The following is a 15,577-nucleotide window of genomic DNA, read 5'->3' as shown; positions in this document are numbered from 1 at the left end:
ACAGATTCCTCGGCCTTCTCCCTCCCTGCCGTCAAACCCGCTCCGCGCGTCCCCATCGCCTCTTTCTGGGTCTTCCACCCGGCTGCCCGAGGCAGGGTTGTGGCAAAGACCCACCTCCGCATTCCGCCGGACCCGCAAGGGGTCACTTCCCCTCTCCGCGTTTCACCTTCCTGAAGTGTTAGGCTGGCTGTGGGCCGGGCTGGCTCTAAAAGTCCTCGGCTCGGGATCGCCAGCCCTAGTCCCCGCCCCTCCCCCGCCTCCGGGTTGGGCGCCCCCTCCCGCTCGTTCAGTTCTGCCCACCGCCCTGGACAATCCTCGCCTTGTCTAAGGCCCGGCATCTCGAGTTTTCTGTAACCTCCGGGTACGCTTTTTTTTTCCCCCGGGGCGGAGCCCCAAGCCGGCTCCTCCTAGCTGCGGGCCGCACAGCAGCCCCCGTCCTTTTTCCCAGAGCCTCTCTCCGGAGTTGGGGTCCAGGCGCACAGCCAGAGCCCGGTGCGGGCTTGTGTGCCCCTCGGCCAGCTCCCCGTCATGGCCTCGGGCCCGGGACTCCGGCTCCTGCTGCTACTGCTGCTACTGCTGTCGCCGCCTCCTGAGGCCTCGGCTTCAAATCGTCCCCGGGGCAGCGACCCTGTCAACCCAGGTGAGAACCCGGGGAGGGGCGAGTGGCGCCAGGCTGACCCCGGGGAGAGGGTCGAGGCGGGCCTCTCCCACGCCCAGCGGGCTCTCTAGGGCCGAATCACACGGCCCCTCGCCCACTCCTCGCTCTGAACTGTTTCCACCCTCCCCATGGGAACTGACCCCGAATTTCTGGGTGTTACTCCCATTCGGCTTTCACTGGGGTCAAGTTTCCCTGGGTTGGAAGAGTTTAAGAGGGAATGCGGAAAAGAGGGGAGGAACCGGAGCAGAGTCAGAGGGAGGGAAAGGGGGCCTGCGGTGAGTGGAGCTTGCCGGGCAGCGAGCTGGGCGAGTGGGTCCTGAGTGTCAATTCCTGGCTGGTGACAGAGAAGCTGCTGGTGATCACCGTGGCCACAGGCGAGACAGAAGGATACCGGCGTTTCCTGCGGTCAGCGGAGTTTTTCAACTACACTGTGCGGGTGAGGAGAGAAACACTCTCATGGCCTCTAGAAGGGGTGGGGGTGGGGTCTAGCCTAGGAGTGGGCTGAGGGCTGGATGCCTGGGACCCCACGGTGAGCCTGGTCAGGACGGTGGGACCACCTGGCCGCCTGAGCCCCTCCCTGGCATTCTGGGTCTCCTCCACAGACCCTGGGCCTGGGACAGGAGTGGCGAGGGGGCGATGTAGCCCGAACGGTTGGTGGAGGACAGAAGGTCAGGTGGCTGAAGAAGGAAATGGAGAAATATGCAGACAGGGAGGATATGGTCATCATGTTTGTGGACAGGTAAAGGGGCTGGGGCTGGGGAGAAAGAAGAGGGGTGGACAGAAAGAGGGGGTGAGGAGACTGAGGTTCCTAGTGGCTGTCCTGCTCATCCTCCCCTTCCTCCCCCAGCTACGACGTGATTCTGGCCGGCAGCCCCTCGGAGCTGCTGAAGAAGTTTGTCCAGAGTGGCAGCCGTCTGCTCTTCTCTGCAGAGGGCTTCTGCTGGCCCGAGTGGGGGCTGGCGGAGCAGTACCCTGAGGTGGGCACGGGGAAGCGCTTCCTCAACTCTGGTGGTGAGTGGCAGAGTGTCCAAAAGTGGTGGGGCATGGAGTGTTCCAGGTGCCTGAGGGCTGGAGAGGGAGTGGGGACAGGTCCTGGGACCCTGGGAATCTTGGAGTCAGCACCTCCCCTCCCCCCACCCAGGATTCATTGGCTTCGCCCCTGCTATCCACCAAATTGTCCGCCAGTGGAAGTACAAAGATGACGATGACGATCAGCTGTTCTACACTCGGCTCTACCTGGACCCAGGACTGAGGGTAGGGAGGGGCAGAAGAGGGGGCCCGACTTGAAGCTCTGGAGGTGGCAGGCCTCTCAGGCTGAATGCGAGGGAAGGGGTAAAGAGGCTTCTTGAAAGACATAAAGAGAAAAGAGTGGGAAATGGTGTCCCACCGCCTCTTTAATTACCTGCCCCATCTCATCCCATCCAGGAGAAACTCAGCCTTAATCTGGATCATAAATCGCAGATCTTTCAGAACCTCAACGGGGCTTTAGGTGAGGAAAAGGCAATCTGAAGGGGTGATGGGAGGCTGCTGGGGGTCCTGAATGTGGGAGAGGCTCCTGGTAGAACTGGGGTGACCTTCGACTCACCTCGATGTTAACTTCATCAAACGTCGGAATGGCTGATAGGTGCACCGCGCTAATAGCAGCAGCAGTAGTGGTCGCGCCTGACGTCTGTCTGACACACTACGAGGCGGGGCTCTGGGCCAGGGCTTTACTTCTGTAATTTCATTTAACACAACAGTTCTACAAAGGGCAGGTCTGTGGTTATCCACCTGTTACAGATGGGGAAACTGCCTCTTTGAGGGGCCAGTGGCTTGCCCAGGTCGCACAGGTAGTAAGTGGTGGGGTGCCCCAGGGTGACAGCAGCCTGGTCAGTGCCCTCAGAGAGAGAAGGTGTCCCATCCCTGCCCCATGGGTCACAGTCCTTCATCCTCTAGAGAAGCTGGGCAGCCCCCGCCCCCCCATATTTAGAAGCACGTGCTGTTTGGCAGCTTTGGGGGAAAGGGAGTCTGAAGCCTGGCCTTTCTTCCCCAGATGAGGTGGTCTTAAAGTTTGGTCAGAATCGCGTGCGTATCCGGAATGTGGCCTATGACACACTTCCTGTTGTGGTCCATGGGAACGGCCCCACTAAGGTGCCCCAGTTGCTTATACCCTCAGCCCCAGCCCCAGTCAGTCCTGCCCGCACAGCCCCTGCCCCAGACCTCGCCCCAGCCCCCAGGTTCCTCCAGCCCTTCCATGTAGTGAGTCCTCCCCAACCCCAGAAGCACAGGTGCTGGGAGGGTTTCTCAGTGGCCACCACTCCCCATCCTGCCCTGTCCCCTCCCTGTCTGCCCCACCTCCCTCACCTCTGGCCCTGGACTCATCAGCCTCAGCCTCTCACCGTCTCTCCCAACAGCTCCAGCTGAATTACCTGGGAAACTACGTCCCCAATGGCTGGACTCCTGAGGGAGGCTGTGGGTTCTGTGACCAGGACCGGAGGCCACTCCCGGGGGGGCAGGTGAGGAGGGGGTGCCAGCATGGGTGGGAGAGCACTTGGAAGCAGGAGGTTCAGGGAGGGCATTCCAGGCAGCAGTGGGTGGGGGCAAAGCCCCTGGAGACCCGCAAACCTGCCAGGGTTGTGGAGGACAGACTGGTGGGCTTTCCTCTGAGCCCCATCACGTTGTATCTTCCAGACTCCCCCCCGGGTGCTTCTGGCAGTGTTTGTGGAACAACCTACCCCATTCCTGCCCCGCTTCCTCCAGCGGCTGCTGCTCCTGGACTATCCGCCCGACAGGGTCACCCTCTTCCTGCACAACAACGTGAGACACCCCGACTGACAGCCTCTCCCTCCCAAGGGACCCCGCCCCTGCCCTCATCAGAACTCCCCCTCCCTATATCCCAGACTCCTTCCTGCACCCTTTTTGCTCACCTCCTTCCCCGCTCCTGTCCCTCAGGCACCATCTTTTCTGCCCTCTCGGTCTCCCCATCTCCCCCTTCTCCCCCCGCCATCTCCAGGAGGTGTACCACGAGCCCCACATTGCTGACTCCTGGCCCCAGCTGCAGGACCACTTCTCAGCTGTGAAGCTGGTGGGGCCCGAGGAGGGCCTGACGCCAGGCGAGGCCAGGGACATGGCCATGTGAGTGAGCCTTGGGCGGGTGTTGGGGGGGGCGGTGAAAGCAGTGGGGAAGGGGCTGCCACCCACTGCAAGCCCCCTTCCCTCTCCGTTCCCCATCCAGCCTCTCCTCGGCCTCCACAGTGGCGCACTCCCAGCCACTAAGTGTGCTGTCCCTCCCTTGCCCCGCACAGATGGAAGAATCTGGGGGTCCCGGGGGAGGAGGCGCAGAGGCCTCGGCCTCCCCCTTTCCCGCCCTCCCCCTCCCCCCCAGTCCTTTTCTCCCTGCTGTCCTCTTGCTGATGCTTCTACCCACTTTCCTCCTCTTCTCCTCAGCGGGTAGGGGGAGTTCCACCCTCTCTACAGTCCCCTCTCCCCCCACACCTGCTCCCGTTTCAGCTCATCTGTCTGTTGGTCTGTCACCTCCAGGGACACTTGTCGGCAGGACCCCAAGTGTGAATTCTACTTCAGCCTGGACGCAGACGCGGTCATCAGCAACCCGCAGACCCTGCGCATCCTCATTGAAGAGAACAGGTCACTCAGCTGGTTCAGCCAGAGGGCCCCCAGATAGTCCCCAGGGAACCCCCCCCTCCTCCCCTGGGCGTGGGGCACAACTCCGCCCGGCCCTCACCTCTGCTCGTCCACAGGAAGGTGATAGCGCCCATGCTGTCCCGCCACGGGAAGCTGTGGTCCAATTTCTGGGGAGCCCTGAGCCCCGATGAGTACTACGCGCGCTCCGAGGACTACGTGGAGCTGGTGCAGCGGAAGCGAGCGTGAGTCCTGAAGCCCCTCCCCTGCCCCGGCCTGGGCCCTCGGAGACCCTGCATCCTGCCGCCAAGCCCCAGTCTCGGGGGCCCAGTGGGGGCTGTGGGCAGGGACTGACCGTGCAGGGGGGCACGAGAGGGTTGACGGGGGAAGCCAGTGGGACCTAGCAGCTCACAGCCCTCGAGGGAAGGGGCCCCTGGGAGGAACAGGGCAGGACTGTGGGGCTCGCCCACGTAGCTGACCCCGGTGTGGGCGCCTCCAGGGGCGTGTGGAATGTGCCCTACATATCCCAGGCCTATGTGATCCGCGGGGAGACCCTGAGGACGGAGCTGCCCCAGAGGGAGGTGTTCTCGGGCAGTGACACTGACCCAGACATGGCCTTCTGCAAGAGCCTGCGGGATAAGGTGAGTGGGCCTGGGGCTCGAGGCGGGGCAAGGCCCTTGCTCCCTGTCACCCTTCTCACACCCTCCCTCCACTCCAGGGCATCTTTCTCCACCTCAGCAATCAGCACGAATTTGGGCGCCTCCTGGCCACTTCCCGGTATGACACAGACCACCTGCACCCTGACCTCTGGCAGATCTTCGACAACCCCCTGGTGAGTCGGCGGCCCCTCGCTCAGAAGGTAGTTTCCCCTCCTTCACTAAAGGAGGATGCCCCAGACCTACCGCATGCTCATGCGTGCTGTGCAGGCTCTCCTGTTGCCTGGGGAGGGGGCTTCCTGGGCGGGAGCAGATGGAATGAAGAGGGCCCGGGTCAAGGTGCACCTCCCCCCATCCCCCAGGACTGGAAGGAGCAGTATATTCACGAGAACTACAGCCGGGCCCTGGAAGGGGAGGGACTCGTGGAACAGGTGAGCCCCACGCAGGACCCCGACCCATCGCATGGCCATCACCCCCTGGGTCCACCGCCTGGATTAGTGGTGCCTCAGGGTTTTCTGCTCATGCATTGAGGGCAAAGGCAGAGCAGATAGGCCTGCAGCCCCCATCCTGGCATTAATCTGGGTGGTCCTCTCTTGTCTGTTGGGTATATTGGTGTATGGGTGAAATTATACTTTTTAAGATGAGTTTGAAAACCACTATCCCAGAACCCGGGGCTCCAGGACCCCCGTGCCATTTGCGCCATGTTTTCAGCACTGCTCCCACCTTCTCTGGCCCAGCGCCTCCTGGCCCATCCCCACACTCAGATCCCCATTCCTGCAGATTCTCTCATCTCCTGGCTTCCCTTTCTGCTCCCTGCTTTCTCTCCCTTCCTTTGGCTGCCTGTCCGCTCCCCGAGCATGACCCAGCCCTGCTGTTCTCGCCCTGTCCCGCCCGTCCGCAGCCCTGCCCGGACGTGTACTGGTTCCCTCTGCTGTCTGAGCAAATGTGCGATGAGCTGGTGGAAGAAACGGAGCATTACGGCCAGTGGTCAGGAGGCCGGCATGAGGTGAGGGGCTGGGGCAGGGGGGAGGGGGTCCCCAGGAGGACGGAGGTGAAACTTCCCTGATTGAGGGAAAATGGAATCCAGAGAGTGGGAGCAAAGAGGGGTCCCCAAGGGGGAGGGGCCCACAGGAGGCACAGCTGTATTCACTCACTCATCCATTCGTTCAAGAAATATTTACGGGGTGGGTCCTAGCCGCCAGCCCTGGCCTGGGTCTGCCCTCCTGGGTCTCACCCGCTGTCAGCAGCAGCAGAAACCCAGCTTCTGAAGGCTGTGGTGGGCAGCCCGGGTGCTGCGGGCGGCTCAGGAGGGACCCTTGACCCAGACGTGGGGGGACCGAGGGGCTCCGCAGAAGAGGTGACGTCTTAGCTGACACTCAGAGGACAGGAGGAGCGAGGCAAGCTGAGAAGTGGTCGAGACTTCCAGACGGAGGGAATACAGGCTTTAAGGCCTGGGAGCAAGAGGAGGGGGAGGCTGACACTGCCCTGTCGGCTCAGTGCCCGCTGCCCACAGGACTCAAGGCTGGCTGGAGGCTACGAGAACGTACCCACCGTGGACATCCACATGAAGCAGGTGGGCTATGAGGACCAGTGGCTGCAGCTGCTGCGGACGTACGTGGGGCCCATGACCGAGAGCCTGTTCCCCGGCTACCACACCAAGGTGGGCCGCTGCACTCGCCACCCCTGCGCCTCCACCTCCCACACCCCGTCCCGGCCCCATAAAATGAGATCCTACAGGAGGGCAGCCCTGGGGGAGGCAGCCCGCAGGTACCAGTGAGAACCCCTCCCCTTCCCCGGACCTGATGGCCATCCCTCCAGCCTCTCCTCCCGTGTCCCTGTCACAGACCCGGGCGGTGATGAACTTTGTGGTCCGCTACCGGCCAGATGAGCAGCCCTCTCTGCGGCCACATCACGACTCATCCACCTTCACCCTCAATGTCGCCCTCAACCACAAGGGCCTGGATTATGAGGTGAGTCCCTACTGCCCTCCACTTCAGGGCGCCCCCAGGGCCCCTCCCCACACGCAGGACCCTGTGTCCCGCCCCCTTACCATCCCTACACACACTCCTCGGTCACCTCCCTCCCCCTTGTCTGCCTTCTTTATATTTCTCAGTGACTTCGTGGGTATCCTCTTCTGGACCCCTTCCGGGCTGGCAGCCTCACCCTTTCTCCTGGGTCTCCCATCTGCTGATGCCCAAACCTGTGTCCTCCCTCCCTGATTCCCCCGGTCGGGCTCTCCCCGCTCTGTCAGCCCGCCGCCCAGCCCCCACTTCCGCTCACTCTGCACTCCTGCCCCTTCTCGTCTTCCCAGGGAGGTGGCTGCCGCTTCCTGCGCTACGACTGCGTGGTGTCGTCCCCCCGGAAGGGCTGGGGGCTCCTGCACCCTGGCCGCCTCACCCACTACCACGAGGGGCTGCCCACCACTCGGGGCACTCGCTACATCATGGTGTCCTTTGTGGACCCCTGACGCTCCACCACTGCCCAAGCTTCCCTGCCATTGTGCCTTCCTGTGCCGCCCTCCTCGGAGGGGGTCTGTCCAGCTCCTCGCCTCCTGGGTGTATGTTCCGTGTGCCTGGGACTGAATGTGTCACCTCGCTTCCCACCACGCGGCCCTCAGGAAGCTCAGGGAGCCCCCTTGCTCCACCCCTCAGCCCCCAAGAGTTCCCGGGGAGAGGGCTTCTGGGTGTTCACCACGTGATAAATTATTGTTTTTCAGTCTCCCTCTCAATAAAAGAGGATTTGTAATTCTTGAGTCCATTCTTTCATCTACCTGTGGACGCCGTATCCCTCCCGCCACCCAGTGTAGAGGGGAGACCCGGGGTTTTCCAGAGGAAAAGAACAGAGAAAAAGAAAAGACAGAGACATGATTTTAGAGCAGAGTGGGAGCCTGGAAGCTTCCCTGGCTCCCACGTCTAACTCCCTGTCATTGCCAGAGCTGGGGGAGGACGTGAGGAGGGCCAGACCGAAAGAAGGACTTCCCTTGTTGGGCTGAGGTGAGAACCCCCCATCCCCACCCGTGCAAAGCCCCCAAGCTCTCCTCCCCGATTCTCTCCTCACCTGATGGCATCTTCTCCAGTGCATGACGTGTGGGGCGGCACAGCCGTAAGCTGAGCTCCAGGGACATTGCTGGGGAAGTAAGTCCCCCTGGGGGCATGTGTTCTTTGAGGGAAGACAGGCTGGAACCCTACTGTGGCTTCTTGCGTCTAAGCTGTTAGGTGGAATCAGGAGAGGGGAATCCTAAGGGTCAGCCCAGGAAAGCTTCCTGGAAGAGGCGTGATGGGAAGCAGCCTTGCAGAAGACAAGACTGGGACTTTTTTTTTTTTTACCGGGACTTCTAGTGGTCCAGTGGTTAGGACTCCTGGCTTGCACTGCAGGGACCATGGGTTCCATCCCTGGTGAGGGAACTAAGATCCCACAAGGCAAGGTACAGCCAAAAAAACCCAAAAACAAGTGACGTTCCCTGACCTGGAAAAAGTGCTGGCTCTGCAGGCCTCTGGTCAATGTTAAACAGGGCCACGGTCACAGTGAGGACTGGCCCCAGCCCACTGGAGGATATGCCCACAGACCAGTGGGCTCTCTCTTGGAGGGGTTCCCCAATCCTTAGCCTCTCCCATAAAACCCTTCCCTCTGAAGGTCTCCCCACAGAGGCCTAAGCTACTCCTTAGGGAATATATCCTCCTGCAGGTCACCTACCGTTTAGGCGCCAGGTCCGGGTGACAAATGGGGAGCTCTGCACTTCGGGGTACACACACATGGCAACCCCCGCTGGCCCAGACCTCTCCCAACCCTGCTCCTCACAGGGAGCCGGTCCTGACTTCCACAAAGTTAAACACCTTCCTCACCCCGAGGCTCCAAGCCACAGCCCTGGTCTTTCCTTTCGGTCCTACTGGTCACAGCCCTGTGAGCCCAAATAGTGGTTAACCCTTCCATGCCGGGGTTCACAATGCTCCAATGTGCAGGTCAGCAGCGGGGGCGGAAGCGAGGGCAGAACCCAGGCCAGGGGTCAGGACCAGTGGGTTGGGTCAAAGAAGGTACGCTTCACTGCCGTGGTGGCTCCTGGGTGACTCCCCTCTGCATCCTCCTCCAGCCACCTCTTCCGGGGCCTCCAAGTGTTTGCCGTCCTGCAATGGGTCTTCCCCTTTTGGGGGGCTCACTGAGTCCCTGAAGACCTGAGGAACCCTGCGCCTGGCACTCTGCTTCCCCATTCCAGTACGGGAGGGAGGGAGGCAGGGCAGGGGTCTGTGGGGTGGAGAGAGGGAGAAAGATGTAGATTGGACAGATGCGCCTGAAACCATGGAACAGGGAAGGGGGAAAACGGGGGACCTGGGACTCGAACCTCTGGATCCTGAGTCCCCACAACCCCCCACGCACCGCCACCACCTCCCTCCCAGGTGTGCCTGGCTGCCTTGCTCCTGTATTCCTGGGCCGGGCCTGGATCCTAGCGGTCCTCGACCTGGTCTGACTCCGTGGAGATAGAAACACACCTGGGGCAGGGGGCCGCTGCTCTGCCTGGGTCCGCAACTGGGCCATCCAGAGACATATCCGTGACCACCTCCCCATCTCGGCGAGGCGCTCGGGAACGGTGAGCTGGCTGGGAGCAGGGCTTCAGAATGGACTCTCGGGACCTTCACCCCCGAAGTCCAATGTCAGCTCCCCAGTGGGGTGTCCCCCAGCTGGTTAAAAGCGCAGATCCGGATCCCTCCTGGAACTACCTCTTTGGCTTCCACCCTCACGGGGTCCTGGTCAGCGGGGCCTGCAGCAACTTCTGCACAGAGGCCACTGGCTTCTCCACCTCTTCCCTCACCTCCAGCCCCACCTGCTCACGCTGCCCTGTTGGTTCCAGCTCCCTGTCTTCAGGGACTACATCATGTGTGCTGGTGAGGAGAGCGCTGGGTCTCAGAAGCCCCAGTCCCTGCTGTCACCTCCTAACTGCCCTCCTCCTCCCGCATGCGGGCACTTGGTCCCACCTCTACTTACTTTCCCAGAGCCCTGCGCCCTCTTTTCTGGAAGAATCAGGCGTCAGGTCCCCCGGCCTCCGCCCTCTCTCGCAGGATCAGTGCCCTCGGACAAGGCCAGCGCCTCCTATCTCTTGTCCCTGCCCGGGGGCCTCCTGGCCGTGGGAGGGCCCCTGGAGGCGTGGGAGGCAAAGCCCGGAGCGCTGAGCTTGCGAATCCGGAATCAGAAGAGATTTGTCAAGTTGGCGCTGGAAGAGGGCAGCGCTGCCCGGGAGGGAGCGCAGCGCGCGCCGGGCGGGGTCTGGAGTCAGTTGCTCCCCCAGGGCCTCCCTCGTGCCAGTCTTCTCTTTCGGGGAGAACTAGCTCATCCAGCAGTTCCCGAACCCGCCGGGCTCATGGGTGCGAAGGACACAGGAAGCGCTGCAGCCACTGCTGAGAGTGGCCCTGCCGTTGTTCCACGGCCCCCGGGGCCTCCTCCTGCCCTTCCGCACGCCCATCCACACCGTCGGCGAGCCCCGGCCTCTACCCGCTCCGCTATCCGGCCCGCCCGCCTGCTTCTCCCCGGCTGAAGGCCTCTGCACCCTCCCCGCGCCGGAGGTGAAGGTCCCCCCGGTTGGGGCGTGAAATCCTGGATTCCGGCCACGCCTCCAGGCTGCCTTTGGCAAACGCGCCAGCCCTGAACTCTGTCCCAGTTAATCGCGGCGAGCGAGGTGACCTGCGGGCGGCTGCTAGCGACCATCCCTCTGGCCTCCTGTTCCGCCCACAGTGGGGGCCCCGATCCCGGCGCAGCGAACCCCGCGGCCCAGCCGGGCGCAGGTGGACGCGCAGCACGAGGTCTACTTGGAGCGGCTCAAGCAGCTGTTGAAAGAGCACATGGCGCGCTCTGGCGTCCCCGCCGACAGGCACCTCCCCCCACCTAGACGCGCCGCCGGCCCCTACCGGTGCCCTCGGTGACTGCGGGTGGGGACTGAAATTAAAGGTGGGTACAGACCTGCGGTGTGTGTGTGTTTGTACTTGGCGGGGCAAGGCCGCGCGCCTGGCCGGGCCTCGGAGGGGACTAGACACTCCCGGAGACCCGCAAACACACCCGGGGCGCGCGTCCAGTATCTGCCGGCCGCACTCGAGATCAAAGAGTCTCGTCTGGGACCCAGTCGGTGGGCTCTCCGGCTTCTTCTGCGACCGCTCCCCACAACGATTCCTAATGCACGCGGGGGTGGACCTCCAACGCACGGCCCCTAGCCCGGCTCCCAGCTCCGCCCAGCGACCAGCCCAGACCTACCGTCTGGAGTTCAAAGATCAGTGTGTGAAGACCTGTGGCGCTCCGGATCCCAAGGTCTCCCCATCCACACAGCCCTCTACAAGCAACCCCGGGAGGCCCCAGGGGCGTGGCCACTCAGACGAGAAAGGCTTCCCCGGCTCGTACCGAAATCTTCATCGTTTGTCCTCCGGGTCCTGGAGCCCTGCTGGCAGAACGGGAGCGAATGGGAGTCTCCACAGCCCCGCCGCCCTCCCGCAGTATGAAAACCCTGAAGAAGCGGCGGCTAGAAGTACTGAGCGCCTGCTATACTGAGCGCCTACTGCTACGTGCGCACTTTCCTCTTCACGGGTGAGTGGTGCCCGGGGTCCACTGGGGAAGGAGACAAGGGGGAGGGTGGGGGGAGAAAGGCTGGAGCCCCACCTGCCAGGATGTCCGAGGGTCAAGGGAAGGGGGAGGGGCCAGAGGTCCAGCTGGGAGATGGCCAGTGATCTCATTGGTGAGGGTGGAGGGGAGGAGCCACGGGAGTTTCAAAAGCTGTAGTTCATTTTTCTTTCCCATGTTTCCCCCAGGCCCCTTCTGTTCCCTTCTCTTCCTCCTCTTCACGTCGCTCTGGTATTTCTCTGTTCTCTACTTGGTGTGGTTCTTCCTGGACCGGGACACACACCCCGCCCCCCAGGTGAGCACTAAACAAGGACCCAAGTAGTGAGAGGTGATAAATGGTGCCTCCAGGAACTCTCCCACCCTCATCTGTCTGCCCAAGGAGGAAGGCGTTCTGAGTGGATGAGGAACTGCACTGTTTGGAAGCACCTAAGGGATTATTTTCCCATTAAGGCAACAGGCCACCCTCCAAGGAGATGCTCTGGTTCCTCCCTTTCCCCTATGTACCCCCCCTACTCACCCCTCCCTATGCTGGAGTCTGAGCCCCCCAGCGGCCTAAGTTCAGGCAGTGGGGGAGGGGTGGGATGGTGTCCCAGAGGGGGCCCCTTGTGCCCTTGACCCCATCGTAGGACCTTGAACTCTAACCCTAAGTTAAGTCTGTTGGTGTGGAGGGAATTCTGTTCAGCTGGTATCCTGCTGTCTATGCTTTCTTCCCCTCATCCCGCCCACTGCCCCCAAAACCGGTGAAAACAGTAGAGCTGCCCCCTGACCGGAACTACCTGCTGGTCGCTCACCCACATGGGCTCATGGCCATGGGAATCCTCTGTAACTTCTCCACTGAGAGCTCCAGCTTCTCCCAGCAGTTCCCCAGGCTTCGGCCCTTGACGGCCATGCTGAATGGCCTCTTCCATTTCCCAGTCTACCGAGGCTACCTTCTATCCTTTGATGAGTCTTGAGCTAAGGGGAGGAGGCAGCCACCCCCCACAGTGGCCCCCACCCACCATTCAGCCCAGGGACCTGGCTTGAACATTGGCCAGCCTCACAGTGGGCGTCAGTGAATGGCTTTGGAGCAAGCGTCCTGCATCCTTGCTGGAGAGGTGCTGTAGGCCACACTGACATGGGCACAGGGGTAGGGGAGCTTGGAAGGAAAGGGATGGGGGGCTCACCCTTCCTAGGCTAAGGGGTGGGGTAAGGGACTAGGGAGCCAAGGACGGGGTAGTGACTGTTCCCACACCTCCTCGTGCCTGCAGGAGGATGTTCCGTGAACCGCCAGAGCCTGGCTTTTATTCTGTCACAGCCTCACGTCGGGCAGGCTGTGGTCATCCTGGTTAGGGGGCCCACGAGTCCCTGTATGCCGTCCCAGGAGAGCACTGCCTCACTGTCCAGAATCGGAAAGGCTTTGTCCACCTGGCACTGAGGCATGTGTGAGTGGGTGCCCAGGGGTGCTGCCCTGAATATTCAGAAGTCACAGTGCATCTGGGGGTCTACACTGTCTGTCCCTACACACCGCACCCCTGTAGGTGGGCCTGTGTGTCCCCAGAGCTTACACCGTGACCACACCTAGAGGGCGCTCTTGCCCCTTGAGTGTTTCCTCTGTGCCAAGCACCGGTGCCAGTTCCCCAGGCTTCCTCCCAGGCGGAGAGAGACAGGATCACAGTGCAAGTCACAGGACCCCGGGGCTCAGACGCCCTTGGTTCAAATTCTTTTATGACACCCTCTCAAAGGCAAATGCTTGCACGCTTCCTTACTTGTGAAATAGGGTTAATACCTACCTGGCCACCATGTTGCAGTTGTAGACTGTGTGAGAAGATGTATATAGGAAGGCCCAGTACACAGTCTTTCCTCAAGAAATGTAAATCCCTCTTTCAGATCTCTTTTGTAGCCACCGTCATTTGCTTCAAATGGCCTTGGGAAGTGGAATCACGCGAGGGAGGAATTTGGGGCACTCCTTGAGACACTGATCTGACCACCCCGTCTTCTCTCTTGCCGCCCCTTCCCAGCACTTCTCTGGTGCCCGTGTACTCCTTTGGGGAGAATGATATCTTCAGAGTTAAGGCTTTTGCCCCAGACTTGTGGCAGCATCTGTGCTAGAAGATGCTGGGCTTCAAGAAGCTCCTGGGCTTTTCTCCTTGCATCTTCTGGGGCTGTGGTCTCTTAGCCGACTCCTGGGGCCTGGGGCCCTTCTCCAGGCCCATGACCACTGTGGGTGAGTGTGCCCGTCTCCAGGGGAGAAGGCTGCCATCAGCTTCGTAAGAAGCACGTCACCTGTGTCTCCCCTCTCCCCTCAGTGGGCTGCCCCATCCCGGTGCCCCAGTGTCTCGGGCCCACCGAGGAACAGGTTGACCACTCTCACGTGCTCTACGTGAAGGCTCTGGAGCAGCTGTTTGACGAGCACAAGGAAAGCTGCAGTGTCCCAGCTTCCACTCGCCCCACCTTCATCTAGCCCCGGCCTTACCCCTCCCCCCACACTCACCAGCCCCACCAGCCCCCGATCCCAGTGCCCTGAGACCCCCACCTACTGCCATGCTACTGCACCAATAAAAGGTAGTTCTCTCACACCACTACTTCATAGGATCGGATGCCCACCATCGGATTCTCAGCTCCACCAGCAACTGACCGTAGCCTTATCCAAGTCACTTAAGCTTTTCAAACCTCAGTTTCCTCGTTATAACACGGGGCTACCTACTTCAGAGTTGCAGGGTTTCTAATTTTTATTGAAATACAACACAGAGAAGTGCACAGATCACAAGGGCACGGCTTGATTTTTCATCCACTGAACAGAGACGGGGTTGTCCTGGGAAGTGAATGAGATGTACTCAGGCTCGTGGGACGGCTGCACTGGCGTCCTTGTGTATGGAGTGAGGGGAACTGTCAGCCATCGTCCTCCCACCCATCTCTACCCTTGGATTTCTCTGCTGGGTGGGTGCCCACTCACCCAGGATGGAGCCAGGAGGAAACATCTGGAAGCCTTTTCAGAGAAAGAAGAGAGCGGTCAGCACTTGGATGGGGCTGGGCTGGGGACGAGCCTTTTGAATGGGTAGAGGAGTCGACCCAGCAGGCTGGAGGAGGTTAGGGTCCATTACAGCATCATTACAGCTGTTTCGGAAGCTCCAGCCCCAGACAGTGAGAATCCCACTGGGTCAGACTTCAGCCCTGCGCCCGGGGCTATCCCCACTCACCTGCCACCCATGCAGACCCTAATGTGGGCTCTTCTACAGACCTATTTCTGGTCATTCTTCCAGAGCTCCAGCCCCAGTGGGTCCTCCCCTACTGCTAGTCCTTGCAGCCCTGAAAAGCCAACCCATCTGTAAACAAAACATAGCATCTGCGTATCCGAGGAGCTTAATATCCTGCACTGCCCACTGCCACCAGACGTTATCATTCCCCGGTAACATGCTAGGGATGCCAGAATCACCCTCACCGCCTTCCTCTCTCCCCACCTTCCAGAACCCCAGTCACACTTCCTGGCCTCCTGTCTTCTTCTAAGTGCTTCTTAGCTGCTTCTCTTACTCCAGGCCCCCATCCCTCCCGTGGACTTCCTCTGGGACCACTCCTCAGAGAGGAGGGGTCTTGCCTCTCATCTCCCATCTAACACCTTCTCACGCTGGCAAGATGCTCTCCCTAAAACACTGTTTTCATCATGTCATTCCTCCTGTTCACTGGGACCGGATCCTCATTGTCAGAAGGTGTGAACTCCTCAGCACAGCATTTGAGGCACCCCACAAACAGAGCCCTACCCTGTAGACACACAGGGTACCAGACACACAAAAGTGCTGTCTGCTTTTGCCTGGGGGCTGCATCCACCGAGACGTGGACTTTGTGCAAATTAGACAAAGAATGTTCCAGGTTGGGCGGTGACAAACATTTGCTATGGGATCTTCTCTTTGGGGAAGTGCCGGTGCCACGTGCACAGAGAAAAGATGGATCACTAAACTGCCTAAAGGATCTATTGTAGTTTGAAGAGCTCTGGACTCCACAGTACAGAGCCGTCAAGGTTACCTGTCCCATTTCTCCTGACGTGTATCTGGATAATAACCCCCAACACTGTGTGGTT

The 15,577-nt window shown here is 60.8% G+C and overlaps 3 protein-coding genes across 3 annotated transcripts; all 3 read left to right on the top strand.

Moving 5' to 3' along the window:
- Positions 1–107: 107 nt before the first annotated feature.
- PLOD3 (procollagen-lysine,2-oxoglutarate 5-dioxygenase 3) lies at positions 108–7,677 on the top strand. Its single transcript, XM_065893625.1, has 19 exons — positions 108–640; positions 1,003–1,094; positions 1,261–1,397; positions 1,506–1,669; positions 1,800–1,912; positions 2,084–2,147; positions 2,691–2,788; positions 3,052–3,153; positions 3,329–3,454; positions 3,651–3,772; positions 4,178–4,282; positions 4,396–4,521; positions 4,776–4,917; positions 4,995–5,108; positions 5,295–5,363; positions 5,834–5,938; positions 6,446–6,592; positions 6,777–6,902; positions 7,244–7,677. The coding sequence occupies exons 1-19, from the start codon at positions 529–531 to the stop codon at positions 7,397–7,399; spliced, it is 2,220 nt and encodes a 739-aa protein (XP_065749697.1). The 5' UTR covers positions 108–528; the 3' UTR covers positions 7,400–7,677.
- Positions 7,678–8,311: 634 nt separating this feature from the next.
- LOC136134694 (putative diacylglycerol O-acyltransferase 2-like protein DGAT2L7P) lies at positions 8,312–10,841 on the top strand. The gene is given in 7 exon segments (XM_065892368.1): positions 8,312–8,327; positions 9,405–9,496; positions 9,606–9,720; positions 9,723–9,809; positions 9,984–10,150; positions 10,245–10,395; positions 10,654–10,841. Coding segments are annotated over 7 exon segments (816 nt in total).
- A 527-nt stretch (positions 10,842–11,368) lies between these two features.
- Positions 11,369–13,966, top strand: MOGAT3 (monoacylglycerol O-acyltransferase 3). Its single transcript, XM_065893352.1, is given in 9 exon segments — positions 11,369–11,452; positions 11,454–11,493; positions 11,715–11,807; positions 11,897–11,977; positions 12,265–12,467; positions 12,773–12,851; positions 12,854–12,947; positions 13,524–13,729; positions 13,812–13,966. Coding segments are annotated over 9 exon segments (1,035 nt in total).
- Positions 13,967–15,577: the final 1,611 nt, after the last annotated feature.

Source organism: Phocoena phocoena, chromosome 15 (assembly GCF_963924675.1).
Source record: "Phocoena phocoena chromosome 15, mPhoPho1.1, whole genome shotgun sequence".
In the NCBI taxonomy this organism is placed as follows: Eukaryota; Metazoa; Chordata; class Mammalia; order Artiodactyla; family Phocoenidae; genus Phocoena; species Phocoena phocoena.
Note: the sequence above shows the minus strand (reverse complement) of the source record. Positions and strands in the feature narration are given on the sequence as shown.